The 27,497-nt window shown below is 23.5% G+C and overlaps 17 protein-coding genes across 17 annotated transcripts; 10 read left to right on the top strand and 7 right to left on the bottom strand.

Moving 5' to 3' along the window:
• Nucleotides 1-278: 278 nt before the first annotated feature.
• SRAE_0000051450 (Hypothetical protein) lies at nt 279-868 on the bottom strand (the record flags this gene model as incomplete). Its single annotated transcript, XM_024646415.1, has 2 exons — nt 279-558; nt 828-868. 2 exons carry the CDS (start codon nt 866-868, stop codon nt 279-281), a joined length of 321 nt encoding a protein of 106 aa, XP_024500599.1.
• Nucleotides 869-2,410: 1,542 nt separating this feature from the next.
• On the top strand, nt 2,411-3,428 carry SRAE_0000051400 (Ribonuclease H-like domain-containing protein; the record flags this gene model as incomplete). The annotated part of the gene is made up of 2 exons (XM_024646414.1): nt 2,411-2,902; nt 3,219-3,428. The coding sequence occupies 2 exons, from the start codon at nt 2,411-2,413 to the stop codon at nt 3,426-3,428; spliced, it is 702 nt and encodes a 233-aa protein (XP_024500598.1).
• A 191-nt stretch (nt 3,429-3,619) lies between these two features.
• On the top strand, nt 3,620-3,835 carry SRAE_0000051300 (Hypothetical protein; the record flags this gene model as incomplete). Its single annotated transcript, XM_024646413.1, has 1 exon — nt 3,620-3,835. One exon carries the CDS (start codon nt 3,620-3,622, stop codon nt 3,833-3,835), a length of 216 nt encoding a protein of 71 aa, XP_024500597.1.
• Nucleotides 3,836-5,342: 1,507 nt separating this feature from the next.
• Nucleotides 5,343-5,616, bottom strand: SRAE_0000051200 (Hypothetical protein; the record flags this gene model as incomplete). Its single annotated transcript, XM_024646412.1, has 2 exons — nt 5,343-5,506; nt 5,547-5,616. The coding sequence occupies 2 exons, from the start codon at nt 5,614-5,616 to the stop codon at nt 5,343-5,345; spliced, it is 234 nt and encodes a 77-aa protein (XP_024500596.1).
• A 133-nt stretch (nt 5,617-5,749) lies between these two features.
• On the bottom strand, nt 5,750-6,098 carry SRAE_0000051100 (Hypothetical protein; the record flags this gene model as incomplete). Its single annotated transcript, XM_024646411.1, has 2 exons — nt 5,750-5,758; nt 5,805-6,098. The coding sequence occupies 2 exons, from the start codon at nt 6,096-6,098 to the stop codon at nt 5,750-5,752; spliced, it is 303 nt and encodes a 100-aa protein (XP_024500595.1).
• A 676-nt stretch (nt 6,099-6,774) lies between these two features.
• On the bottom strand, nt 6,775-7,176 carry SRAE_0000051000 (Hypothetical protein; the record flags this gene model as incomplete). The annotated part of the gene is made up of 1 exon (XM_024646410.1): nt 6,775-7,176. One exon carries the CDS (start codon nt 7,174-7,176, stop codon nt 6,775-6,777), a length of 402 nt encoding a protein of 133 aa, XP_024500594.1.
• A 785-nt stretch (nt 7,177-7,961) lies between these two features.
• Nucleotides 7,962-10,088, top strand: SRAE_0000050900 (Hypothetical protein; the record flags this gene model as incomplete). The annotated part of the gene is made up of 4 exons (XM_024646409.1): nt 7,962-8,002; nt 8,149-8,568; nt 8,880-9,726; nt 9,795-10,088. 4 exons carry the CDS (start codon nt 7,962-7,964, stop codon nt 10,086-10,088), a joined length of 1,602 nt encoding a protein of 533 aa, XP_024500593.1.
• Nucleotides 10,089-10,742: 654 nt separating this feature from the next.
• SRAE_0000050800 (Hypothetical protein) lies at nt 10,743-11,860 on the bottom strand (the record flags this gene model as incomplete). The annotated part of the gene is made up of 4 exons (XM_024646407.1): nt 10,743-10,963; nt 11,004-11,217; nt 11,291-11,708; nt 11,751-11,860. The coding sequence occupies 4 exons, from the start codon at nt 11,858-11,860 to the stop codon at nt 10,743-10,745; spliced, it is 963 nt and encodes a 320-aa protein (XP_024500592.1).
• A 363-nt stretch (nt 11,861-12,223) lies between these two features.
• SRAE_0000050750 (Hypothetical protein) lies at nt 12,224-12,667 on the bottom strand (the record flags this gene model as incomplete). Its single annotated transcript, XM_024646406.1, has 1 exon — nt 12,224-12,667. One exon carries the CDS (start codon nt 12,665-12,667, stop codon nt 12,224-12,226), a length of 444 nt encoding a protein of 147 aa, XP_024500591.1.
• Nucleotides 12,668-13,238: 571 nt separating this feature from the next.
• On the top strand, nt 13,239-13,931 carry SRAE_0000050700 (Hypothetical protein; the record flags this gene model as incomplete). The annotated part of the gene is made up of 2 exons (XM_024646405.1): nt 13,239-13,803; nt 13,846-13,931. 2 exons carry the CDS (start codon nt 13,239-13,241, stop codon nt 13,929-13,931), a joined length of 651 nt encoding a protein of 216 aa, XP_024500590.1.
• A 37-nt stretch (nt 13,932-13,968) lies between these two features.
• Nucleotides 13,969-15,573, top strand: SRAE_0000050600 (Hypothetical protein; the record flags this gene model as incomplete). The annotated part of the gene is made up of 1 exon (XM_024646404.1): nt 13,969-15,573. One exon carries the CDS (start codon nt 13,969-13,971, stop codon nt 15,571-15,573), a length of 1,605 nt encoding a protein of 534 aa, XP_024500589.1.
• Nucleotides 15,574-17,533: 1,960 nt separating this feature from the next.
• On the top strand, nt 17,534-18,244 carry SRAE_0000050500 (Hypothetical protein; the record flags this gene model as incomplete). The annotated part of the gene is made up of 1 exon (XM_024646403.1): nt 17,534-18,244. One exon carries the CDS (start codon nt 17,534-17,536, stop codon nt 18,242-18,244), a length of 711 nt encoding a protein of 236 aa, XP_024500588.1.
• Nucleotides 18,245-18,362: 118 nt separating this feature from the next.
• On the top strand, nt 18,363-20,267 carry SRAE_0000050400 (Hypothetical protein; the record flags this gene model as incomplete). The annotated part of the gene is made up of 1 exon (XM_024646402.1): nt 18,363-20,267. One exon carries the CDS (start codon nt 18,363-18,365, stop codon nt 20,265-20,267), a length of 1,905 nt encoding a protein of 634 aa, XP_024500587.1.
• A 786-nt stretch (nt 20,268-21,053) lies between these two features.
• SRAE_0000050300 (Hypothetical protein) lies at nt 21,054-21,443 on the top strand (the record flags this gene model as incomplete). The annotated part of the gene is made up of 1 exon (XM_024646401.1): nt 21,054-21,443. One exon carries the CDS (start codon nt 21,054-21,056, stop codon nt 21,441-21,443), a length of 390 nt encoding a protein of 129 aa, XP_024500586.1.
• A 1,400-nt stretch (nt 21,444-22,843) lies between these two features.
• SRAE_0000050200 (Hypothetical protein) lies at nt 22,844-23,153 on the top strand (the record flags this gene model as incomplete). Its single annotated transcript, XM_024646400.1, has 2 exons — nt 22,844-22,922; nt 22,960-23,153. The coding sequence occupies 2 exons, from the start codon at nt 22,844-22,846 to the stop codon at nt 23,151-23,153; spliced, it is 273 nt and encodes a 90-aa protein (XP_024500585.1).
• A 170-nt stretch (nt 23,154-23,323) lies between these two features.
• On the bottom strand, nt 23,324-23,880 carry SRAE_0000050100 (Hypothetical protein; the record flags this gene model as incomplete). The annotated part of the gene is made up of 2 exons (XM_024646399.1): nt 23,324-23,556; nt 23,802-23,880. 2 exons carry the CDS (start codon nt 23,878-23,880, stop codon nt 23,324-23,326), a joined length of 312 nt encoding a protein of 103 aa, XP_024500584.1.
• Nucleotides 23,881-26,702: 2,822 nt separating this feature from the next.
• Nucleotides 26,703-27,461, top strand: SRAE_0000050000 (Hypothetical protein; the record flags this gene model as incomplete). The annotated part of the gene is made up of 1 exon (XM_024646398.1): nt 26,703-27,461. The coding sequence occupies one exon, from the start codon at nt 26,703-26,705 to the stop codon at nt 27,459-27,461; it is 759 nt and encodes a 252-aa protein (XP_024500583.1).
• Nucleotides 27,462-27,497: the final 36 nt, after the last annotated feature.

Below are 27,497 nucleotides of genomic sequence, written 5' to 3'. Positions count from 1 at the left end.
CCACATTGGTTTCTCTTTAGAACAGCGATTTTTCTGATTCTTTGGTTTATGATTCTTTCAAAGATTTTCATAGTGTGGCATAAGAGTCGGATAGGTCTATAGTTTTGGCACTCTGCCGATGAACCTTTTTCTTTAAAAATAGGTATAATTATTGAAGATAGCCAATCTAATGAGGTTTGTTTTTCTGATACAATTTTGTTGAAGAGTTTTGTCAGCCATGTTATTGAGTTATTTATCTTTAATTTCCATATTTCAAACGGGATATAATCATAGCCTGTTTATTTGGAGTTCTTCATCTTTCTAATTGCATCTTGTACTTCAGATTGGCTTATTTTTTGCATAGGGCCTTGTGTAGGATTTATTTCTTGAATTAGGTCGTGTGGGAATTCTTCATTGCATATTTGATTGAAGTATTCGCGCCATCTATTTAGAACTAGTTTTCCATTTGTAAGAAGTTTTCCTTCCGGATCATTGATACCTAAGAAATTTTCAATATCTTTGGTCTTTTTGTGCTTTGCTTTGACAAGTTTATACAAATGTTTTTCACCTTCTCTGGTGCTTAGTTTTGAATAAAGTTCTTCAAAATATTCATTTTTTTTTTGCGACTTCAATTTTAGCTTCTTTCTTTTCTGTTTATAGAGTAGGAGGTTTTCCTCATTTTTGTTTAACAGATATGATTTATATGCTTCTTTTTTAGCTTTTACTTTTTCTTTAATTATTTCTGTCTATAAGTAAGCTAGTTTGTCGTTTTTATTTCCTTTTTTCGTCTGACCAAGTATTGTTGAGGCCATCTCTTTTGTTGTTGTACTAAAGTTTTTCTAGGTTACTTCAACGGTGGTAATTGCGGGGTAGTGGATTTCGTTTGCATTGGTAGCCTCGTTTGATTTTATTTTCAATTGTAAGTTAAATATTAAAGTATGATTTTACAGTTAATAGATTATAGTTCAATTTTTATAAAATATAATTAATAATTATCCCAAGTTGTGATTAAAACTTAAACAATCTTTGATTTACAAGACTGATTTTAATATCACACTAAAAAATAAGATGTCATTTTAAGATAAAACTTCTGTTATTTAAAAAATAAGTGATTAACTTTATACCTTAAATTGAAGAATTGAAAATTTTTTTCAGCTTGATTAACTTCAAGAGTTTTTTTCTTTTGAGTATTCCAACATTCTAAATATAACTTATAAATTTATATATTTTTTATAAAATGATTTTTACAATATTAAATAATTTATCATTAAATAAACTCTTAATTGAAATACAAATATGAAAACAGTTTTAAAAAGTAAAGTTTAAAATATATAAAAAAAATAATTTATTGAGTTGTAAATTACAATAAATAATTTCTAATTACAATTTTAAATTTGTTTTATTAAATTTTTTTGTAAATTTAGAAACATTAAAATAATTATTTTTAGAGAAATTATATGAAATTGATTTGAAAATAATATATTAACATTTTTCTTTAATAAAAACTTTAATTTCAAAATTGTTAGTAGAATTTTTTAAAATTATAAAAAAAAATTATGATTATTACAAATTTAAAAACGTTTTGTTATCTTTACGTTATTATAACTGCATAGCATGATAGAATATTTTTTGAACTTCTTATATGTTGCACTCAAAAATGTTCTTTACATCAAATCAAAAACTGCTTTTATTAACTTTAATTTTAAAAAATTATCAATATTTATCTAAAAAAAGAATTTTTTTTTGAAAATCAATGATAAAATCTTATCTTAAAAAAAGTTTATCATTTTAAAGTAAAAAAATACACCAAAAGATGTAAAATTCATTTTCTTATTATTTTTTGAATTTTTATAATTTTTTATCAAAATGTTAGAAAAATTTAAAAAAATATTGTTTTGATATATTAGTTTCAAAAAAAAGTAATATATTTTTAGAGAAACAAAATAATTTTTTATGAATACATAATTTTACAGTTCTACAAGAATTTAAATTTGCTTAGTATTTGTAATAATATGCAAAAATTAAAATAGAATAGGAAGATAAAATGAATTGACTAGGCGATACTATTATATTCATATATTTTTGATATAATGTTTTTGAAATTTTTCTGTGTGAATAAAAGATTTTTATTAATTGTAATATTTTATGGCGACCCTGTCTGACGATAAATCTACTTGACTTATCTAGTATTCCGATTCAGAGTCTTGAAAATTATCGTGGTAGTTTACCTTATACGCGTTATTTTAAAAATGAATTAACTTTACGATCTATACCGTTGTCTTCTTGGGAGTGTGGAAAATTATTTTGCATATATCAATCTGAGACTGAAAAACAACGTTTTTACAAACAATTTGATGACATCAATCTCTCTTTTTGTTATATTGAATCACATCCAGTTATAGTACTATGTGATAGTTTTTCAAAGTATGTTATGGTAAAGTTATTGAAAAATAAATCTCAGAAGCAATTAGTCTTATTCTTCGGTCCTTTATTACAAGCATTTCCATGGTCTATTCTGGTTTCTGATAGTGAACTGGCGTTATGTGGTCCTGATTTGGCTTTTCAGTTCCAAAAATTTCACGTTCATCATATTACTTCTGTCTCTTACTTTCCTGCTAGTAGTGGATTGCTTGAAAAATACATACATATACTGAAGGTAAAAGTTAGTAAGTTTAGGCTATCAGAGTTGTCTTTACCAATGTCCGTTAAAGCTGCTGCTAATGCTATGAATCATTTTGCTAGTTCAAAAAGACAAATTTCTGCTGTTCAATTATTCTTTACTGCCTATGATAAGAAGATTGATTATTTACCCTTCAAAGAAACTGCTGTTCCACATAAAAAGATATATTTTTTACCAAATGGTAAACTTTTCTCAATTTATTTGGAAAGAATTTTTATTGCTAAACTTGGTTCTCGAGTTAATGTAATACTGCATGAACATGTAAAATATTATGTTTCTCCTGATTATTATCATTTTGGTTATCACAAAAATAATAGTGATGAAGTGTTTAAGGATATTTCTAAATTATTCACTATTTAATTAGAAGAAAATTCTAATATTAGTCCAAAAATTTTACTTTCTTCTCTTTTTAAGGTGGAAGAGGATGAATATTATTGTCAAAAGAATGTTTATGAAAAAAAAACATCTAAGGAATTCTATTGGTTCGATGGATAATCTCATTCAGACAATAATGGAATAAAATCATGAGAATTATTTGTTAATCGATGGATCAATTAAGAATGGTCATGGTGTAGAAATTTTTGGTATGCTTAATAGCAAACATGTTATTTTTAAAAAACGTGGTTACTTAAGAAGAAAAATCACCTCACCACGAATGGAGGTTGAAGCTTTGGTTGAATGTTTACATATTTTACGTGATTTAGATGTTTCTCATGTCATTATTTTTTCTGATAATAGTTATGTGGTAAATTCTAATAATCAAGAATGAGCAAAATCATGAGTATATGATGTTAATAAGAAAAATTCTCATAATAAAACTCCTGCTCATATCAAAGAATGGAAATTTATTATGAACAATTTCATGCCTACTTTCAAAATTTGTCATGTTCAAAGACATAATTATTAACTCATAATGTTGCGGATCTATTAGCTAAAGATGAACCTATCCGAGAGTTGCTGATGTTACTTAATAAGTACAATACTTATCAATTGCTGTTTTCTATTGCTGAAGATATATCATTGGATGCTGGCATTGATGAAGTTAATGAGAAAGATGCGCTTATTAAAGAAAAAGACATACTTTCTGCTGAAGAAAGTTCTTTGTCTCATATATCTTCTTCAGATGATTATCCATTTTTATCCCCCGAGTGTAATAATATGCAAAATTTAAAATAGAATAGAAAAATAAAATGAATTGATTAGGCAATAATATTATATTCATATATTTTTGATATATGTTTTGGAAATTTTTCTGTGTGAATAAAAGATTTTTATTAATTGTAATATTTTAGTATTATATTTAAAAGAGAATTTTATCTTTTGCAAATAATATAATATTAAAAGTATTAATGAAAAATTAGAAAATTTAAAGTTATTTTAACTAAGAAGTGGAATACAAAAAAAATAATTTCTTTTTGATAAATATTAAATTATAAGTAATAAATTTTATAAATACATTTTCTCCATTAAAGTAATATTTAACCTTCTTTATAAGTGTCAAAAAATTTTAAATTATACTTAGATTGTGGATGATAATTTTAATATTCAAAGTTTTTAAAGTTCGCTATAAAAAAATTAAGCTACAATAAATAAAAATTATATGAAATCCAAACAATGTATGAAATGACTAAAAAAAATTTGAATGTTTTATTTGTCTATTACAATATAAAAATATTTATTGATATTAATAAAGTCAAATAGATATTATATCATTTTACTTATTGCTTTAATGATAAAAAGTATATTTAAACATTTTTTTTATAGTTTTACATATGGTATACGACAAACATATTTTACAATATATCAGAATTTGTTTTTTTATAAAATATTTTCAAGTAATTTATAAATATTTTATGTAAAATTAATTTAAAAAAAAATAATTTTAAGATATTTAAAATTTTTATATTGAAATAATTATGTACTTTTAAATGTATAATGCAAAAATACTTTTATTTTGTAAATGAATCTTTTAAGATTTTAAATTCAAAAACTAACTAGAATAAATTTAGACAAAAATAACAACATTTTTTATCAAAAAGAAAATGTTTTAGAAATAATATCAAATAAAAACATATTTATAGCAGTCAAAAATACAATTAAATCAAAAAATTAAAAATAAATGCAAATATTAAAAAAAAAGAAGGTAAAAATGCGTTTATCGGGAATCGAACCCGAATCGGCCGCTTGGAAGGCGGCCATGCTGACCATTACACCATAAACGCTACATTTATTAAAAATCTTGATTTTGGGTAAAAATTGTACAGTTTTCATTAAAATTTGTCAAAAAAGTTACATAGTTATTTTTTCTAAATTGGTTATTTATTTAATTTCATAAAAATTTAAACATTAATTGTACTTTTTTAATAATTTACCCGGTTTAAAGCCGTACGCATTATACAAAATGTATACAAGAAATATACTGGATAGATACTGATTGTATTTGTATGATATACAGAATGTTTACGAGCTGTATATAAATTGTACGTATCTGTATACAAATTGTACATATCCTGTATACAGTTAAAAAAATATTCCAAATAAAGGCATTTGATTATTAATTAATTAATAAAAAAACAATAATAAATTAAAAAATTTTATTAAAAATTAAAATAAATATTTTTTTTTATTAAATTTCTTCGTTTTCTTTTAATTTCATTATTTTTTCAAGCTCCTTTTCATTCTCTTACAATGTTTTCATATTTTCTATTGAATACATTGTAATGTTTCTTTTTTTTCCACTTTTATTCATATTGAAGATTCTATCGTTCATGCCTGCATACATGAAAAGCATATATTCATGCTTTTCATTTTCGTGTACGATTGATGCACCAGCGTAATATATTATTGCTAAAAAAATTTAAACAAATAAAAAATAATTAATGCTTACCTCGCATTTCTTTTATAAATTTTGATGGCATTGGTTCCTTATCCGATGTCTTTTGCCCTTTGAAAACCATTTTTAAGAAGGCTTGTTGATCTTTTGTTAACAAAAATCAACTACCTGTTTGCCAAAAATTACTGGATTTGCCAAGTAATAAAAATATTTTTTCGGCATGTAATTGTCAATAAAATCCCCATTTCAGAAGAAATTTAATTGTTCTAAAAAATAAAAAAAAATTTTATAAATATTTAAAAAAAAACTTACATTGCGCATATATTGGCGTTTCTTCTCTACCGGACTATTTATGATTTCAAAGGTCATATATGTAAGCTTGATGTTTCTCCCTTTGAAATCAGCATGCCACATTTCTTCTTTTATCTTTTTTTCCCTTTCTTTTTTACTTTTTGGGCCTTCAGTTTGTGCTTGAATAATCATTTGTTCCATATCTGCTAATTGTTTTTCCATATTGTTCATTCTTCCCTCTAATTTTTGGAATCCTTCATCAATGAATTCTTTTACCATTTTTTGAAAAAGAGTAAATTGTTCATTACTTATCATAGTTTCATAGGTTCTTTTTTTTCCAATTGATTTTTCTTTTGCTTCAACCAACAATTTTTTTCTTTCCTCTTCTTTTTCCAATTTTTTTTTTTGTAGTTCTTTTTTTACTTTTCTAATTTCTTTTAATCTATTAATATTTAAAAAACGAATTAAAAAAAAACTTACTTTTTTTAAATTTCGTCTTCTGAAGTGATATAATCATCACCATATTTTCTATTTTTAATTGAGCTTCTTGAAGAATTTTTTGAAGTTTCACCGCTCATAATAGTAATTATTTATCTCTATAAAAAAAAATTAATTAATAACATTAATTATATTTTGAATAAAAAAAAGTTATTATATTTAAAGAAATATTTTGAAATGTTTGTTTATCTCTTTGCACGCTTTACTTTATTTTTTTTTTGTCTTCTTGCTAAAGAATATTCCTTTCCTTCTTAAAAGTTTATCAAAACATACTATTTTCTATAAAAAAGTACAAACTACACAGTATATAAAATAATATCAATTGTATAAATATAAGACATCAACAACCAAAAAAAAACTTTTACATTGAAATAAGTAATATGATCATAATATTTTATTGAAATTTTGAATAAAAATAAAAAAAAGAATTTAAATTAATATTTATTAGAAAAATAGCATAAAAAAATACAAAAAAAAAGTTTAAAAAAAAAAATTAGGCATCATAATAAGAATTTCTTCTATCAACAGATAATCTTCCTCTTCTACTATTGTAAACTTGTCCTCTAAATGGATAATGTGTTGGATATGGCAAATTTTGATTTCTTGAGCAATAAAAACATTTACAAAGCCACGAAAAACGTTTTTTTAAAAAAAAAACAGATGAAATAAAAGTAATTGACATAATTATGAAAACTAATAAATTATGTGATTTATCAATTATTTTACTTTTATTATCAATTTTTTCTTTTATTCCAGAAAGAGTTAAAAAAAATGTATCTGATAAGGATGAAATTTTATTATTAATAGATAACATTTTTTCAGACGTTATTTTCTTTATTGTTTTTGCAATTTTTTCAGTATTATCGCTTGAAAACCATGAATAAACCTTCTTCATTGAAAAGATAAAAAAAATAGAAAAAATTATTAAAAAATTGTTATGGAAATTCATTTAAAATTATAAATTAACGCTATTATGAATTAATGAACAATAATTTTTTTAACTAAAACTTTTATTTATATAAACATCTTTTTAATCTTTTTAATCATTTTTATTGATATTATTTAAATAGGAGTAAAAGATTTATTTGATGATTTTTTATAAAAGAGAGAAATCTTTAAAAAGAATTAAATAGGGGATTAGAAATGTAATGAAATTTTGCTATATAAAAAGACATCGAATTTGATAAAAAAGACAGTTTTTTTTAACTTCTTGATACTATATAGTTTTTTGGGGTTTTATCCTACGTGAAGCGCACCAATAAAACTTATTAATTTATATATATTTTCTTATAAAATATATCTTGAAATTTCACTTAGGCATCTCTTTAATCATTTTAATTGATAAGAACAAAACATTTTTATAATTATTTGTTTGTTTCATTGTATTATTTACAGAAAGATGAAAGCGTTTAAGGTTGGAAAAAAAAATTGTTTTTATATGATAATCATCCAAAACGATAAAAACTTTCAGATAAAAATTATAATCTTATTCAAAATGTAATTAGATCATAAATTTAATAAATTATTTGTAATTGAGCTTTATTATATATAACAAAATAAATATTTTTTTTATTAAAAATTTTTTAAAGTTTTCCTTTTTTTACTATACCTAAAAATAACGATATTACTTTTAAACTTAGTCGAAGCCACAAAAAACTGTTAGAAATCAACTAATAAGATATGGCAGAGACGTTACTAGAAGATTTATTAATTTCCAAAATGTAGGCACATTTAGTAGATATAAATATATTCCTAACACAAACGAAAATTTTCAACAAATTGAAGATAGTGAAAATTGCTTTTAATTTTCAAATGATGATAAAGAATTTGATCAATTTGATTCTGAAAATACAAGTAATATTTTGAGAAATGAAGAAGATAAATTTTTTGATAGTTTTTCCGATAATTTTTCTGACAATAATGAAGATGATAATACTACATATACGGAACAAGATAATAATGAAGATTTCAACCATAGTCATACATCACTTTTCAAAGGAACAAATAAAAGTACAGAAGAATTTATATCACGTTTTCTAAAAATCAAATTAAAAGGTGAAGTATCTGATAATACATCAGAAAAATTTTTAAAATTATTTTGTGATTTTTTGCCTTCTGGTCATAATTGTCCAAGAACTATGAAAGGAATAAGAAATAGATTAGCATATTCAGTTCCAGATATAAACAATATTTTTAGAAATACTATTGAGCATAATTTTGATAACGGTTGTCTTTTAGAATTTCCATTCATGGAATTAATGGAACTCATAATTAAACGCAATCTCAAGTTCTTTTAAAAAAATTATAATAATGAAGAAAAAACTTTAAATTTGTTGCTTCATACAGATAGTGCACCATTAAGTAAAAGTTCAAAGGTACAAAGTAGGTTTTTTTTTTAATTTTTTAAATTTTTTCTTAAATTTGGCCAGTTTCGGCAATATTTCTGGATCTTCCACCAAAAATAAGAATAGCTTTTCATAATGTTGTTCTTTTTAGTATATGGTAATTTAAAAAAATAATAATTTAAGTTTTTATATTTTAATTTCTAAGGTTATCAAAAAAAGGTGAAAATTTTAAAACTGTTTGCGATATTTTAAGAAATAAATTAAAAAATAAATTATATTCAATATCTTACAAACAAGAAAATGAATATTTCAATTTTTATTACAGAATTAAGATTGAAACAATAACAGGAGATATTCCTACATTAAGAAAAATAAATAATTTAAAAGGTTGCAACGGTAGTTATGGTTGTACATATTGTTTTCACAAAGGTGAGTACATTAAAACTGGAGAAGGTGCAGGACAAGGTAAAATGGCATTTAATAATGGAACTAAAATGACATTAAAAACAATGATTGAGTATGAAAGGTATGCTACGTTACTTGAAAACATTCCAAGAGAAATAATGTTTGGGATGCTTGGAAAATCACATATAGATGGAATTATTCAAATACCAATAGATATAGCAATAGATTATATGCATACGGTACTGTTGGAACCAATTAAAGAAGATATGACTTCAATTAGAGATGGTGATAAAAAAATGTATTCAAACGGTTTTAAATTACCAAAAATGACTAAAAATATGATTGATTTTTTTGATCATTCATTAAAATTATTTATTTTACCAAGAGAATACAAAAAGAATATGAAGTCATTGAAAGAATTTGGTAATTTTAAAGCAATTGAATGGAAATTTTTTATGCTTTATGGTTTTCCAACAATATTTCTTGAAAGTATGAAAAATAGAATAAATGAATTTGTAGTTTTACAACTATCAATAATTAGTGGAATTGGATTACTAATGATGGATGATATTAATGAAAATGAATTAAAAATGTCTGAAAATTTGCTTTCTTTGTGGTTTGATGAAAGAGTAAGAATAATTGGATCCAGTGCAATGAAACTAAAAAGTCATATGATCACTTATTTACATGCTATTGTAAGAAAATTTGGAAATTTAACAAAATATTCTTGCTTTGCAAGTGAAGGACTTATTCAAATGTTTAGAAGAATGATTTCACAAAAACAGAAACTAATAGTCTTAATCAAATAAAAAAAAGGTTTCAAGATTTTCATATGGCATGTTATACTATTGGAAAGGAAGAAAAAACATTAGATGATAAGTTTATTCAAATTCCAAGTTATTTTTATAATATCTTTAAAGATTTATTTTTCAAAATAAGTCAATACAAATTTGGGGATAGATTATATTTTAAAGAATTTACTATCCGTGCTTCAATAAATGGTATGATTGATAGAGATAATTTTTTAATAGTAAAAATTGAAAAAACAATGAAATAGTATACAAACCAATACTTTTACTTGCTGTTATTATTAATAAGAAAAAAGAAGTTATTTGTTTTGGCAAAGAATTGGATATTGTTAAAAGATTATTATTTAAGAATATGTTTTTAAATTTAAATTTAAATAATAATTCATTAAATTTATTAGATGCAATTGATAACTCAACTTTTTTTCAAAAATATTTTATTATTAGTAATTGATATGAAGATTTAAATTGGGCTAAGAATCCTAGTAACATAATAATTATTAAGAAAAATTATATTTATTCAAAAGGATTAATTATTAAATCAAAATCTCAAAAAAACTTTATTTGTCCAATGCTTCATTCATTTGAACATAATTAAAATGTTTTTTTCATTTTTTAACCCGGTTTAAAGCCGTACGCGATATACAACTTGTATACAGTCTATTTACCGGATGGATACTGATTGTATCTGTATGATATACAGAAAGCAAAATAAGCCGTATACAAGTTGTACGCATCCTGTATACAGCTAAAAAAAAATTTCTAAAGAAGAAAGTTGATCATTAATTACAATGCAATAATATAATAAATAATAACACAAAAATTAAACAAAAGTTTATTAAAAAAAATATTAAATAATAAAATTAAAAAAAATTAAAATAAAATTAAAAATTAAAAAAAAAGAGTTAGAAATCAATGCCGCTTCCAAATTCCATGATTTCTTTCAACTCTTTTTCTTCCTCCCATAATGCCTTCACATTTTCATTGAAGTACATTGTGACATTTCGAACCTTTCCACTTTTGTTCATATTCAGGCTCCTGTCGTTGATACCTGAATACAAAATTAGCATGTATTCATGCCTTTCATTCTGGTGAATTATGCTTGCACCAGCATAATTGATAATAGCTAAAAAAAAGTTAGAAAAATAATTAAAATTAAAACTTACCTTTCATTTTTTTGGCATAGTGAAAAGGCAATGGTTGCCTATCGGAAGTCCTTTGACTTTTGTAGATCATTTTGAAAAACATTTGTTGCTCCTTTGTTAGGAGAAGATCTACAATTTTTCTTCCAAAAATTACCGGATTGCCTGTGTACTTAATGTCACTTTTTGACATTTGCTCTTCTACAAAATCTGCAATCTCCGGGGTAATTAACTTATTCTAAAAAAAGGTTATAAAAGGAAAAAGAAAGAAAAAAAAAAAGAAAAAAAAAATAATTTTTCATAAAACTTACATTGCGCATGTATAGGCGCCTTTCCTGTACTAATTCGCTGATAATGTCAAAAGTTATATCAATTAATCTGATATCTTTGCCCTTGAATTCCACATGCCAGAGTTCAATTTTCATCTTTTCCTCTTTACGAAGCTTTTTTGCTTGCCCGGCTGAATTCATTTGAAGAATATTTTCTTCCATATCGGCAAGTTGTTTCTCCATATTTTCCATTCTTTCCTCTATTTTTTTGAATCCCTCTGCAATAGATTCTTTCACCATATTTTGAAAGAAGGTGAATTCTTCCTTACTTATCGCTTCAATATTTCTTTTTAATCCTGCAGAAATATTTTTTGATGTCACTAACATCCTTTTTCTCTCCTCTTCCTTTTCTAACTTTCTATACTTTAACTTTTTTTCCATTTGTTGTATTTCTCTCAACCTATTTTTATGGATAAAAATAATAATTTAAAGAAAAACTTACTTTTTATCTATTTCATCTTCTGAAGTAATAAAATCCTCTCCATATTTTGTACTTCTTACTGATGATCTGGAGCTGCATCTTGATGATTCTTTTGAAAATGTTTCACTCATTTTATTAACTTATAATTATCTAAAAAAAGAAGTTAAAAAAAGTTTACAATTTTGCATGTGTTTGGTTTGTTTTTTGGTTGGATTGAATATGATAAACGCTGTTATTCAATGTACAATACAATGGAAATTTTTTAGCGCTTTATTTAATTTTTACATCACCCATCAGACTACTTACATGTGTACTTTTGCTTATATTAGATATTAAAGTAGTGTCAATCATAAAAAAACAAAAATATAACTTTTTATTAATTAAAATGGTTTGTAAACTAGATAATATAAATAACAAAATTAAATTAATTAAATTTTATTAATAAAAACAACAAAAAATATACAAAAAAAATTACAAAGAAGATGTAAAAAAAATTAGACATCATAATAAGTATTTCTTCTATCCATAGATAATCTTCTTCTTCCGTAAACATGTTCACTTGATGGATGATTCGGTGAATATGGCAAATTTTTTGTTTCTAAACAACATTTACTAAAACATGAAAAGATGTTTTTTAAAAAATAAGTACATGAAATGAAAGTAAATGAAATAATTATCCAAACCATTAAGTTGTGCGATTCATCAATAGTTTTACTTTTTTTTTCAACAGTTTCTTTCATTCCCGAAATTGTTAGAAAAAATGTATCTGATAATGACGATATTTTATTATTTATAGATGCTATTTCTTCAGAAGTTATTCTTTCAATTGTTTTGACAATTTTTTGAGTATCACTATTTGAAAACCATGAAGAAACGTAGCTCGTTGAAATAATAAAAAAAACAGAAAATATTATTATAAAATTGTTGTAGAAGTTCATCTAAAATAAAAGACTACTATTATTATGAAATATTTATCAATTAATGGCATTAAAAGGTATAAAAAATAGATGAAAAATAATTTTTCTGAAATAAAATTTTTATTTATGTAGTCATTTTTAATTATTTCAATTGATATTATTTATATAATCATTTTAATTGATAAAAACAAATCATTTTTTATGATAATTTATTTGATTACATTATTTAAAAAAGTTTCAAATATTGATATAGGAGAAGTTGAAAGAAAATCCCTATATATGATAAGAACTGTCAGATAAAAGATTGTAATCTTAATCAAAATGATATTAAATTATAAATTTACTTATTTATTTGTATTTAATTTATTATTGTATATAACAAAATAAATTTTTTTGAAAACTTTTTCCTTATTTTAATATGTCTAGAAATAACGTTATTACTAATAAACTTTGCCGAAGCCACAAAAAAACAGTTAAAAATCAACTAATAAGATATGGCAGAAACGTCACAAGAACATTTATAGATTTCCGGAGGATAAATACATATAATAGAGATAATTATATTTCTAACATAAAAGAAACATTCCAACAAATGGAAGATGGTCAAAATAATTTTGAATTTTCAAATGGTAATGAAACTTTGGATCAATTTATATCTGAAAATACAAATAATATTTTGGAAAATTTAGAAGATAGTTATTCTGTTAGTTTTTCTGATAATTGTTCTGATCATAATGAAGATTTTGATCATAATAGTACTTCTCTTTTCAAAGGAACAAATAAAAGTACAGAAGAATTTATATCACGTTTTCTAAAAATCAAATTAAAAGGTGAAGTATCTGATAATACATCAGAAAAATTTTTAAAATTATTTTGTGATTTTTTGCCTTCTGATCATAATTGTTCAAGAACAATTCAAGGAATAAGAAGTAAATTGGCATATTCAGTTCCAGATGTAAACAATATCTTTAAAAATACTATTGAGCATGATTTTGAAGAAGGTCGTCTTTTAGAATTTTCTTTTATGGAAATAATAAAACTTGTAATTAAGCGTAATCTTACATGTTTTTTAAAAAATTATAATGGTAAGGAAAAAATATTAGATTTGTTGCTTCATACAGATGGAGCACCATTAAGTAAAAGTTCAAAAGTACAAAGTAGGTTTATTTTTATTTAAATTTTTAAAACTTTTTTTTAAGTTTGGCCAGTTTCGGCAATATTTCTGGATCTTCCACCAAAAATAAGAATAGCTTTTCATAATGTTGTTCTTTTTAGTATATGGTAATTAAAAAAAAAAAAATTTAATTTTTTAATTTTTAAGAATGTCAAAAAAAGGTGAAAACTTTAAAATTATTTGCGATATTTATAGAGATAAATTAAGAAATAAATTATATTCAATATCTTACCAACAAGGAAATAAAGATTTGAATTTTTATTACAGAATTAGTATTAAAACAATTACAGGAGATATTCCTGCATTAAGAAAAATAAATAATTTAACAGGTTGCAACGGTAGTTATGGTTGTACATATTGTTTTCACAAAGGTGGGTACATTAAAACTGGAGAAGGTGCTGGACAAGGTAAAATGGTATTTAATAATGGAACTAAAATGGAATTAAAAACAATGATTGAGTATGAAAGGTATGCTACGTTACTTGAAAACATTCCAAGAGAAATAATGTTTGGGATGCTTGGAAAATCACATATAGATGGAATTATTCAAATACCAATAGATATAGCAATAGATTATATGCATACGGTACTGTTGGAACCAATTAAAGAAGATATGACTTCAATTAGAGATGGTGATAAAAAAATGTATTCAAACGGTTTTAAATTACCAAAAATGACTGAAAATATGATTGATTTTTTTGATCATTCATTAAAATTATTTATTTTACCAAGAGAATACAAAAAGAATATGAAGTCATTGAAAGAATTTGGTAATTTTAAAGCAATTGAATGGAAATTTTTTATGCTTTATGGTTTTCCAACAATATTTCTTGAAAGTATGAAAAATAGAATAAATGAATTTGTAGTTTTACAACTATCAATAATTAGTGGAATTGGATTACTAATGATGGATGATATTAATGAAAATGAATTAAAAATGTCTGAAAATTTGCTTTCTTTGTGGTTTGATGAAAAAGTAAGAATAATTGGAGTCAATGGAATGAAATTAAAAAGCCATTTGATTACTCATTTACATGCTATTGTAAAAAAATTTGGAAATCTAACAAAATATTCTTGCTTTGCAGGTGAAGGACTCATTCAAATGTTAGGAAGAATGATTTCACAGAAAACAGAAACGAATAGTCTCAATCAAATAAAGAAAAAATTTCAAGATTTTCATATGGCATCTTTTATTATTGAAAAAGAAGAAAAATTTCTAAAAAATAAGTTTATTCAAATACCAATTTTTTTTTACAATATTTTTAAAAATTTATTTCCTGAAATAGGTCAATACAGATTTACAGATAAATTGTATTTCAAGGGATTCACTATTCGTGCTTCAATTGATGGTATGATTGATAGAGATAATTTTTTGATTGTAAAAATTGAAGAAAACAATGAAATAATATACAAACCAATACTTTTACTTGCTGTTTTTATTAATAAGGAAAAAGAAGTTATTTGTTTTGGCAAAGAATTAGTTATTGTTGAAAGATTATTATTTAAGAATATGTTTTCAAGTTCAAATTTAAATACTCATGCATTAAATTTATTAAATGTAGTTGATGATTCAACTTTTTTTCAAAAATACTTTATTATTAACAATTGTTATGAAGATTTAAACTGGGTTAAAAATTCTAATAACATAATAGTTTTTAAAAAAAATTCTATTTATTCAAAAGGGTTAATTATTAAATCAAAATCTCGAAAAAATTATGTTTGTCCTATGCTTCATTCATTTGAGCATAATTAAATTATTATTATTCGATCACATTTCAATTCCCATTGTAATTTTATGATTTTTCTTCTTTATTTAACTGTTTTTTTCCTTAATTATTTTAATAAAAGTTTTGAGATTTTAATCTTACATCATTTTTTTATAAAAAAATTAATTTATATAAATTACCATACTTATATAACAATTAAAAAAAAAAATAAATCATTATTCAGTTTACTACAAAAAAAAATTAGTTTTATACTTTCTGTATCCTTTCTGTATTTTTCTGTATCCTTTCTGTATCCTTTCTGTACAACCATACACTCTATTATCCCATATACACCTTAAAAATAGTATACATTTCTTCCAATAAGCTGTATACACCTAATGAAAGTTAAATACAGCTTATTAGCTATCTGTATCCTATCACCTTAAACCGGGAATGCTTAAATTTTAAAATTTTTTTTTTAATTTATTAATGCTTAAACTTTAAAATTTTTTTTAATTTATTTATGCATAAAATTGTTAAAATTTTTTATCTGTTTTTATTAATTTTAAAAAATTATCTGTATTCTTTCTGTACAGAATATACAGCATAAAAAGTGTATACAGAATAGAGAAAGTATACAAACTTCCAATAAGCTGTATACAAGAAAAAAAGATTAAATACAGCTTGTAAGCTTTCTGTATCTTGTAGCACTTAACCGGGTATGATAACAATATTACTTTTTCATTAGTATATTTTGTTTGTTTTTGTCAATTATTTAAATGAATATTTAATTACATAACTTTTAAACATCATTCATTAAAACATATAAATTATTAGAAGTTTTTTATAAATTTAAATGCTATATTTAATTATGATATTCAAATACTATTAAAAAGATAAAATATTAAAAGTGTTAAATCCAATTTTTAAACTTATCACTTTTATAAGGTGAAAAAAATTGTTAAAAGAATTTTATTTTCTATATTTTAATATAAAGTGAAAATTTTAATCTAATAACTATTCTAAAATATTAAAATGACTTATTTTTTTTATATAAATAAAATCTTCAAAATAAAAATTAATTTAGTAAAGAAATTTAACATGTTAATAAAGAATATTATATAAAACAAAAATAATATTTTAAAAATATCTATAAAAAAAAGGTTCCACCGAGATTTGAACTCGGGTCGCAGGATTCAAAGTCCTGAGTGCTAACCGCACAGAAAGAGTTAAGTGCAGAAATTTTGCACATAAAGTCGAAAATTTTAATAATTTCGATAAGTGCAGAATTTTTGCACATATGGAAAAGTGCTGAAAATATGCATATATTATAAGTGCAGATATTATGCACATATTTAAAGTGCATATATTCTTACATATAAAGGTGTATTATTAAATAATTACAAGTCAAATAAATAAAAAGAAATTTTATTAACACAAATTTACAATTATAAAAAGTTATTAATTAATTATAATAAATAGTAAATGTTTTTTTTCCATTAATTTCTTTGTTATGTAATAATAGTTAGTACCTAAAATATATTATGCTTAATTATATATAAACTTACAATTTTTCTAAGAAATTTTCTCATATACAATAGTAATGGCTGAAATATTTTATAATATAGTAAATTGTATATGAACTTACAATTTTTATAAAACTTTTCTTCTATACAATAGGAATACCTAAAAAATATTATAATATGATTAACTACACATAAACTTGCATTTTTTTTTCAAAACTACTTTTCTTATGTAATAATAACAATACCTAAAAAATGTAGCGGGTTAAAATTATAAAATTAATTTACAGATAATATTTTACCAAATATTCTTTTTTAAAGAAAATATATAAATGTTTTTCCAAGGATCATTGAACAAAATTGATATCTTAAAGTGTAAAATTATTCCACAAGACAACAGTTAATAAAATTAGTTATAAAACCAATTATTAAGACATTTACAATATATTAAACAATGGAAACTAATAGTTTAATTCTATCGTTAATGAAAAGTGCAAAAAGAAGAGCTTATGAAACCGAACTTAAAAAATATGAAAACACTAAGGATTTCAAAATTTTTCAAACGAACATACAAGAAAAAAATGTAAAAAAAGTTGCAAGATATTTGGCGGATGTTTTTTTTAAAAGTCCTTTTTCAAAAGAAGATAAACGTGATGGTCGCAATTCACGTATAGAATTTTTGGAAACTGCAAAAAATTTATACAACATAAATTTTGATATAAATGGTAAAAAATTTAGCAGATGTTTGACAATAAGAAAACAAAATTCAAAGGTAAAAATAAATACTGTTGAAAAATATGTTGATGATGTTTGCATACGAGTTGAAAATTATTGCCAAAAAGAATCTGATAAATCAGAAAATCAACTAAGACACATATCTCCAGAAAAAATTTTGCTTTCTTCTTTATCAATGGATATTAACTTTGTTCTTTTCCACAATTCTACAAGTGAAGAAGAGATTAAATTTGTTAGAGAAGAAAAGTTTATTGCAGTAATGAAGGGGGAGGAACTTATCAAAAAATTTAAATCCCCATTACAATCTATTCTTTTTGTGGGAACATTAAATGAAAAAAAAGTATCCAAAGAGCACGAAGAATTGTTCAAAAGATTGGAATATGTATTGGGGAAAAATAATATATATTTTTCAAAAAAATTAAAAGAAAATCTTGATAAATTTAGGGAAAAAATAAATTAAATATTATTATTTTTTGTATTAATTTTTTTTTAATTTATTTTTGTATAAATTTTCGCTAATTTGTTTCTTTTGAATAAAATTTTTTTTATAATATGCTTATAATTCTTTTTTAGATAAAATGATTAAATGCCCAGTTTGTTTCTGCGACGTTCATATAAATGAATGGAAACTACACATAAAAAAAGCACACTTTGGTGATGAAAATATTCTTATTGGAAAATGTCTAATGGGCAGTTGTTTAAATAAGGATACAAAAAATGCTAGAGGAATGAAATTAAATCGGTATTTTTATCATTTGGAGCAATATCATGGATTAATTATAACTAGAAAAAGACCTTTTAGAACTAATCAATTGAATTACTCAAATAATACAAATGAGATTGATGATAATAATTTAATTTCCACTGCAGATAATAATGAAGATGAATTTGATGGTGATTTTAATATTGATAATGAAGAAATTGAGTCTGTTATTCCAGAAATAGATTTTTTATCCATAAATGATTATGATCCAGAAAAACTTCTTGCAAACATATTCATAAAACATAAATGCAACAGTTCTCTTATGCAAGATATTGAAAATGTTATAAAAATTATAATAATGCAAAGTAGAGATAAAGTTTCAAGTTTTGTTGAAACAAATCTTTTAAACAAAATTAGTCCTAGTAAAGAAGATATTAAGTATGTTGATTTAGATCCTGATGAAAAAATTAGTGGATTTACTACAAATGATCCTATTTTAATAGAGGATGAAATTAAACAGATAAAAGAAAAAAGATTATACACTGTTAATGTTTCCAAAGTTGTAGAGAATTTTTGTATCCGTAATGAACTTAATTTTGACAATGGAAAAATAGATATTGTTTTATACATGGATGAAATTCAACTTAGAAATCCTCTTAAACCATCAGCTTCTTTCAGTTATATAATGAATATTTCTTTTAAAATACTTCATTTTAAAACAATAAAATCATCTAAGTTGACGTCTATATGCCCTTTTGGATTCAGTATCTCTGCAACTACTAAAATGGAAAAGTATAAAAAACTTATAGCTACAATTTTGAAAATAATTAAAAATTGCAAACTTACTTTAAATGGTGTAGAACATATTCTCAATGTTAAACATGTTGCAGGTGATAATTATATGCTTGGTTATTTTTTTCAAACAGATATTAGCTTTGGATCCCTTTCATCAAATAGTTGTCGATTGTGTAAGCATCATGGAAATACTTGGCACCTTTTAAATAGAATATCGGCTAATGATAATGAATATTTGCGTGTTGAATCTACAAATCCTAATCTTCCATTAGAATTAAGTTACACTGTAGATGCTCTCCATGACATTGAGGAAGGGTTGATTGCGTATGCAAATGTTGTTATTTTAAATATTCTTGTTAATATTTATGGAGTTAATGAGTATGAAATTGAAAATTACGCAATTAAATATGTGAAAGAAAATAAACTCACATATATAAGGAAATCAATAACTGGAATAAAAATAAAAAATAAAATTAGCCCTCTCTCAAATAATAAGTGTATCCAAAGGAACAAATTTTCAATGTCTGGGGCACAACAAGTATCTCTTTTGAAAACTTTAATATCTTTTATAAAAAAAAATAGAAGATTATTTTGTTTATCAAACAGCAATATTTTTATTGCTTTACTTTCTTTTGCTGAAAGTTTAAAAGAAATTCAAGTAATAACATCATCTCATGGATTAACAGATGACGATATTCATAAACTTGAAGAAAATATTGATATTTATTTTAATGCTAGGCCAGTTTTAATCCATGAAAACTATGATATAACGTTAAAAGAACATCTTATTTTACACTATCCAGAAGTTTTTAAAAAAAACCAAACTGATTTTACGGTATTTTCATCAAAAAGATTCGAAAGTTATAATAAAGTTATTAAAAATCTTCTTGCAACAAGTGTAAATTATAAAAATATTCCCTATTCATGTGCAAAAAGAGCAATGACTTTGGAAAATTGTTATAATATAATAAAACCAAAAATATAATTTTTCTTTAATTATTACAAACTTTTAAAAATTGCATATTTAATTTTTTTTTTATTATTATTGTTTGAATTAATAAATTATAGAAAAAATTTATTATTTTACGTTTTACACAAAAAAAAAATTTAAAAAAGTTAAGTGCAAAAATATGTGCAAAATTATGTGCAAAAAAAATGCACATTACGTAGTTAAGTGCATATTTTTACCGATATGACATAATTTTGCACTTAACTTTTTCAGTGCGCTACACCATGGAACCGAAAAGATATAAACCAAAAATAATTTTTTTCAAGTAACAATTTAATGGTAATTTAAAATATTAATGTTAAATATAATATTTAAAAAAAATTTATAACGTTCAAGAATGAGTTTAAATTATTAAACTTTCAGTTAAGCAGTCAAATACGCTAACTGATTGTGTCACGAAGATAAAATCTTCTGCTTAGTATTTAAAAAAAATTAATAAAATATTTGTACAAAATTTATAACGTATAGTTTTTTTTTTAATCGCGACATTTTATTAGTCGAATTATTTTAAGATATTTTAATTATTATTTTTAATAATAAAATATATTAGCTTAATTGTTTAATTTTGCTACATTTGGAATAAGTAGATTCCAATATGGTGCTCCCGGGTGAAAGAATACTCATGAGTTTTAATGAGTACACGCTTAAATATGAATATGCTCAATATGCAAGAACTTTCTGTTGTTACACGTGGAAGAAAAAAACAAAGTCTTTACGTTATTAAGGGCTCTGCTTGATGAGAAGATCCAAGAATTCTACCAGATGGATTTTACTGAAGACCTCCTGGAAGAAGTCTTGGGTTTGGTAGATTCTTATGCAAAAGAACAGTCAATAGACGCAATGATGAAGGAGTATAAACAAAAATTTTATAATTTGAATTTTGCTGTTACTGACAACAACCCAATTATGTCATTCTTCTCCAAAGTTTCGGATGCTTCAAAAGAGTTTCTTTTAAATATAGCTAATAAAGATATAGCCTTGTTTTTTACTATATACAAAATGCCTAAAAATATTTCAGATGATTACTTCATCTTCCTTCGGAAAAAAGAAAAAAAATCATCCACACAATCATTAAAAGAATATTCTAGTAAAGAAAATTTATTATTAAAAGAAAAACAAATTTTGATAAATAAAAATGTAAAATTTGTTTAAAAAGAAAAGAAAGGTAAAGAGGATAAATTTCTGATTCAAAAAAACACTAAAATATCATGGAAAATCCATCACTAACTTATATTCAGCGATGAATGAAAGAAACAATAGGATATTAGAATATTAAAGTATTTTTAATATTTAAATGCTAATTTAATTATTATTTTTGTATTTTTTATATAAATATTTTTAATAATAATATATATTAGCTTAATTGTTTAATTTTGCTATATTTAGAATAAGTAGATTCAAACATTATTGTTTTTTATACAATTATTTTTTCAAATAAAATATTATTGTTATAAAAATAATGAATTAAATTTTTATTATTAATAATAAAAAAAAATATTTGAAATTAATGTTATCATAAAATTCTGTTGTATAGTGATTAAATTATATATTTATATTAATGATTATATCAATAATTTGTAATAGAAAATAAATGAGAATTATAAATATATTAATATCATAAAGTATATTAGAATTGTTTTAAAATTTAAATTTTATAATAAAAAAAAAGATTACTTCTTTTTTATAATATTTTATTTTCTGTCAAATTATAAATATTTTTAAAGTAATTATCAAAAGAAAAATTAAAAAAAAAATTTGAGTTTAAATATATAGTAAAATATAACAATTATAATTATTTTAAAATATTTCTTTAAATTATATACAAAATAATATATTATCTGCAAATGTTTCAAAATATTTAAGCAATTAAAATATATATTTTAATAATGTATTTTAGTAAAATTAATTCATTTGTCACGTTGTAATTTAATTTTCTGTGGACAAGCATTAATTTAAAAAATTTCATAAAGTTGTAACAATTATATTAAAAAATTCAAAATTATGATACTTATTAACATATTAGATTAAAAAAGACTCTTACTAGTTTTTAAACAAATATTTCAATAATTATAATAATAAATTATTTTTCTTATAAATAACAAAATAATAATGAATATTATTAAATATTAGAAATATTTAACGTATTTTAAAAAAATTTAAATGTTAATTATATATATTTTTTTAACTTTTTAATCGTTAATTTATGATTATAATATTTGTTAATATATAACATATAAATTATAACAATATTTAATATAGTTAAATATTTAAAAAAGATAAAAAAATAAACAAAAATAGGCCTAACTGGTAATCGAAAGCGGGGTCTCTACGCACTCAAAGCGAGAATCATACTATCTCTTGTGTTTGGGCAATCAAACGTGAAATTTTTTCGCTTTTTACACACAAAGATAGGGAATAGACATACACAATTTTTCAAATCTAACACATCACAAATTGAAAGCATTAGTGAACTCGCGTTCCTTTAAGAAATCATTATTTAAAATTATATCTAATTTAACCTATTTTATTTTAGACTAATCATTTAATATTAAATGACTGGAAAAACTAAGGATACTACTTCAGCAAAAGCAGCAGGAGAAATTTCCAAATCTCCTAAAGGCAGAAATCTAAGTAAGTTTTAATTAAAACATAGTAACTAAAGATTAAGTATTAGGTGAACTATCTGATGCTGACAATATTATCTCTACAGTTATTTCTTCTTCTAGTGAAAGAGAACTAGATAGAGGGCAGAATTCTCAGTGTTCAACTAACTCTGAACGTAATAGAATTTTAACACAACTTCATGATATAAACTTATCTGAAAATCTTACACGTTCTAGTAAAGTTGACTTAAATGATTAAATATAAAATTCTATCTTTTTTGGTGCTGATGTTGAACCTTCTGTTACTAGATCAAGAACTATGCAACTTCCATTGTCTCAAATGTCTCTTCTTGAATTTCATGGACCGAATGAAAATATAGAGATGAATACTCAGAATAATGAAGAACAATTGCTTCCTGATTCTATAGATCAAACAACATCAACAACTTCACAAGATAATTCAGCTAGAACAGCTTGATCTAGATCTAGATCACGTTCTGTTACTAATTCCGGTGGTAAGAAAAGAAAGAATACTTCACCAGCTAAAGAAGCAAAAAAAGCTAATACAGGAGCTTCATTATTTTCATATGGAATTTCTGGAAGACCTACTGGAAATCCAGAAAGAAATCGAAAAGGATCAGGTGAAGATGACCCAAATAATCCTAATAAAGAAGCTACTTCAATGATTGATGATGATTATTATAAGAACGTTTTAAAAAATTTAACAAAGAATTATGTTGAAAACACTGCTGTATTAAAAATATAGTTAATGGTTTTCCCCTTGAATTCTTTAGCCCAAGAGTCATTTTAAACGAAGTACGTGTTAAATTAAGAGATTCTAAATTAGGAAAAAGAGTGGATGAAGTTATGATCAAAATCACAATGCAAGAGAATCAATGCTATTTACCTAATTTCCAATCAAAATTGCAAATTAAAATAATATCATGTAGATTTGGATGTGGCGTTGAGGACAATTTAACACACATCTTACGAAAATGTAATATTATGAAGAAAAAAACCATAAATGAGAGATATAATAAAATATGTAAAATAATTGAAAAAAAACCTTTAAAAAGAAAATAAGGGTGATTTGATAATAGAAAAAAGTTTTGAATTTAAAAATGCCAAACTACATCATAGAAAGCCTGACTTGGTATGGTACAACGATTCTATAGGTTACATTATAGAAATTGGCGTAAGCCTACCAGGTAATATGGACAGAATGTACAAAATCAAGGAAGCTAAGTATAGCATCAATAGTATGATGCATGTAGATGACAAAAGCATAAATACAGTAGTGCCGGATAAAAATTTACAAAGGAAGCTTGAAAGAACTATGAAAATAAAAATTAATACAATACCAATAATCTTTAGCTCTACTGGAGAGATATTGGATAAAACATGGACAAATTTAAAACTTCTTTTAAAAAAAAGGCAACAATTATATGTAAAACGTGCCAGAAGAGTGCCATGCTAAGCTTTTTTTATGTTCTGAAAGAACATTTAGCAAGAAAGGGTTAATTTTTATAATGCTTTAATATTTATTTATGATATACCTTTTTTGACATTGTTAATATATGAGTTATAATAAATTTCGAGAATCATACATAAAGGAAAGCAAAAAAGAATACATTTCTAAATCGTTAACTGCATTTGACATCAAGTCTCGTGTCCAGAACCGCAGTCAAGATACGATAACATTAGCTCGTATTCAGAAAATATTCCCATTGATTTCATTCAAAATCTTTTCAATTGCTGAAATTTAACTTGTGAAACCTTCCAGTGTTTGGAAATTCAAATTAGACATTACTAGTGGATTAAAATATTTGTTCAATCCTGTTGTATCGGGGTTGATTCCTCTAAATCCTAAATTTAGTGTAATTCAAAATGCTGGATTAATGAGCATGCTAATTATATCCACTATTTATGATCAATCACTATTTCTCAAATTGAAAAATAAGTCTTTCTTAGCCATAAAGATTGCACAACTGCAATCAATTTTGGATGTTTCCAGTCAGAACATAACAATTCCTGAAGAACTGAAAATTCGCTTATTGAAAGCAGAGAAAATTTACAAAATCAAGGAAACTAAGTATAGCATCAATAGTATAATGCATGTAGATGACAAAAGCATAAATACAGTAGTGCCGGATAAAAATTTACAAAGGGAGCTAGAAAGAACTATGAAAATAAAAATTAATACAATACCAATAATCTTCAGCTCTACTGGAAAGATATTGAATAAAACATGGACAAATTTAAAACTCCTTTTTGGAAAAAAAAACAACAATTATATTAAAAACGTGTCAAAGTAGCGCCATGCTAAGCTTTTTTTATGTTCTGAAAAAACATTTAGCAAGAAAGGGTTAATTTTATATAATGCTTTAATATTTATTTGTGATATACGTTTTTGACATTGTTAATATATGACTAATAATAAATTTCGAGAATAATGCCACTAGACCATTAAGTTGTATTGAAGAGAAATTACATAAAAAATTTCCTTGTGTTTAAATGTTAATAATATATAAAACAAAATTTGATAAAAATTATCTTTGAATTCTATATATCGAGACAAAAAATAAATTGTAACAATATTTATAATTTTAAGTAAATTTTTCAAGCATAAAATTATGTGCTGATAATGAATATATAATCAGTTTTTCAATAATCATGTTTATTTTAAATATTTCATTCAACGAGTGCAATAAAGTTTAGTTTAAAAAAAAAACTGTTGAAAAAATTTATGATGTTTACTTATATAAAAAATAATTTTAGAAATAAATTTTTAATTTTAAAAAAATTAGTTACTAGAAAAAAATCAAAGAAAAAAATTTAAAAAAAGTTAAATCTCCACAATTTATGTACTATTATATTTCTATAATTATTTTTATTCGTAAAATAATTTAAAAAAAAATTTTAGTTTTTTTTTTAATTTTGATGTATTTTAAAATTTTAATAAATAATAACAAAAAGTAATGTTTTCAATGTAATTATGAAATCATTTATTATGAAGTTTTTGATTTAACTCAAGTTAAAATTAATTTTATAAGAAGTAAACATTTCGTTTTCAAGACATTTACTAAAAAATATTTTTTATTTGTTTTGTCTTTTTAAATCAATTTTTAAGTTAAAGACTATACATTGAAATTAATTTTTTGAGAAAAGTAAAAAAATTGCTGTTCTCAATTAGGAAAAAATTTTTAAAAAATAAATGTTGTATTTTAAAAAAACAAAATTTTAACTAAAAAAAATTTTTTTTTATTAATTTATTAATTTACCTTAAGAAAAAATAATGCTTTGCAAGAAATATTTAAAGAAAATTTATTAATATCAAAAAGTTTATCATAAACTATAATAAGGAATAATATAATGTTTGAAGCAAGCTGTTAGCTTAATATTTTTTAACCCTCAATCTCTGTCTGGTGTATATTTAAGTCCGAAATTTATTATGAGTTCATTATTTTATCTTACATTTTCTTATATTAACTTTTCTTATACTAACTTTTCTTATATTAACTTTTCTTATATGAACTTTTATATTATAGGCACCAGTATAATAAAATTTTTATTACTAATCTTATCTAACTTTTTTTTTCTGGAAGTTTAATGCTATACTAGTTTAATATTTGTTTGTCTATCAGAAGACACTTTCTGGGATCTTACTAACTCTAACTACTTCATCGATTTTGGTGACCTATGAGTGCTATTGATTTATTTTTTAATTACAATTTTCTGGGACAATCAACGACCTATTGATTACTGGAATAGGCAATGTATTGTCCTGTAACACTCTTTTATTGTCTTTATGTGGAAGATGCCGGAGGAAAATTCTTTCACTTCTGCTCACTGGGAAAACCAACCTGAATTTGAGGTTACACCTCATTCAAACATAAACTCATGGATTGAATCATTAGAACTTCGATTAATTCTCGATAATATTAATGAACCTGAGAAAGATTCTCTACTACTTACTATCTTGAAACTCAAGGTTGGTCCTCAAGCCAGAGAAATTTTAAAAGGTGCTCAGGTATCAACTTATTGCCAAGCTACGAAAGTTTTAAAAAGATTATATGGTAATAAGCTATCAGTGGAAACTGCAATTAAGAGACTTTCTATGACTAAAATAGACTATTCATCAGATAGATTTGGAAACTTATTACGTAATATTGGGAAACTTATTGCTGCCACAGTACCGGATCTTTCACCCTCTATGAAACTTGAAGTCATCAGTCAAAGACTCCTCACTGTTTTGTCTGGTAACGCTCAGAGAAGATTGCTAGACAGACTTGGATTTTATAAATCTCTTGGAGAAATATATGTCGATCTGGAATTTCATAATAAATTCAAAAATGAATCTAATACTCATAAACGTCCTTCTTCTTTCAAATCAAAGAATTTTTCTTCTCGCTCTGACATTAGATGTCATCATTGTAATTTTCCCAGTCATAAAAAAGCTCAATGCAGACGGTTTCTGGCTGGTCTTCCTAAGAAGGACTACACTATTAAAAAGAAATCTATTAAAAGTGAACAAACTTTCGACTTTATGAATGTGAATAATTCCTAGATGAAAACTGCTCTAGTTACTTTACCCATCAATGAT

Source organism: Strongyloides ratti, scaffold srae_scaffold0000003, assembly GCF_001040885.1.
Source record: "Strongyloides ratti genome assembly S_ratti_ED321, scaffold srae_scaffold0000003".
NCBI classification, from domain to species: Eukaryota; Metazoa; Nematoda; class Chromadorea; order Rhabditida; family Strongyloididae; genus Strongyloides; species Strongyloides ratti.
The sequence above is the reverse complement of the archived record's forward strand: the minus strand, read 5'-3'. Positions and strand labels throughout refer to the sequence as shown.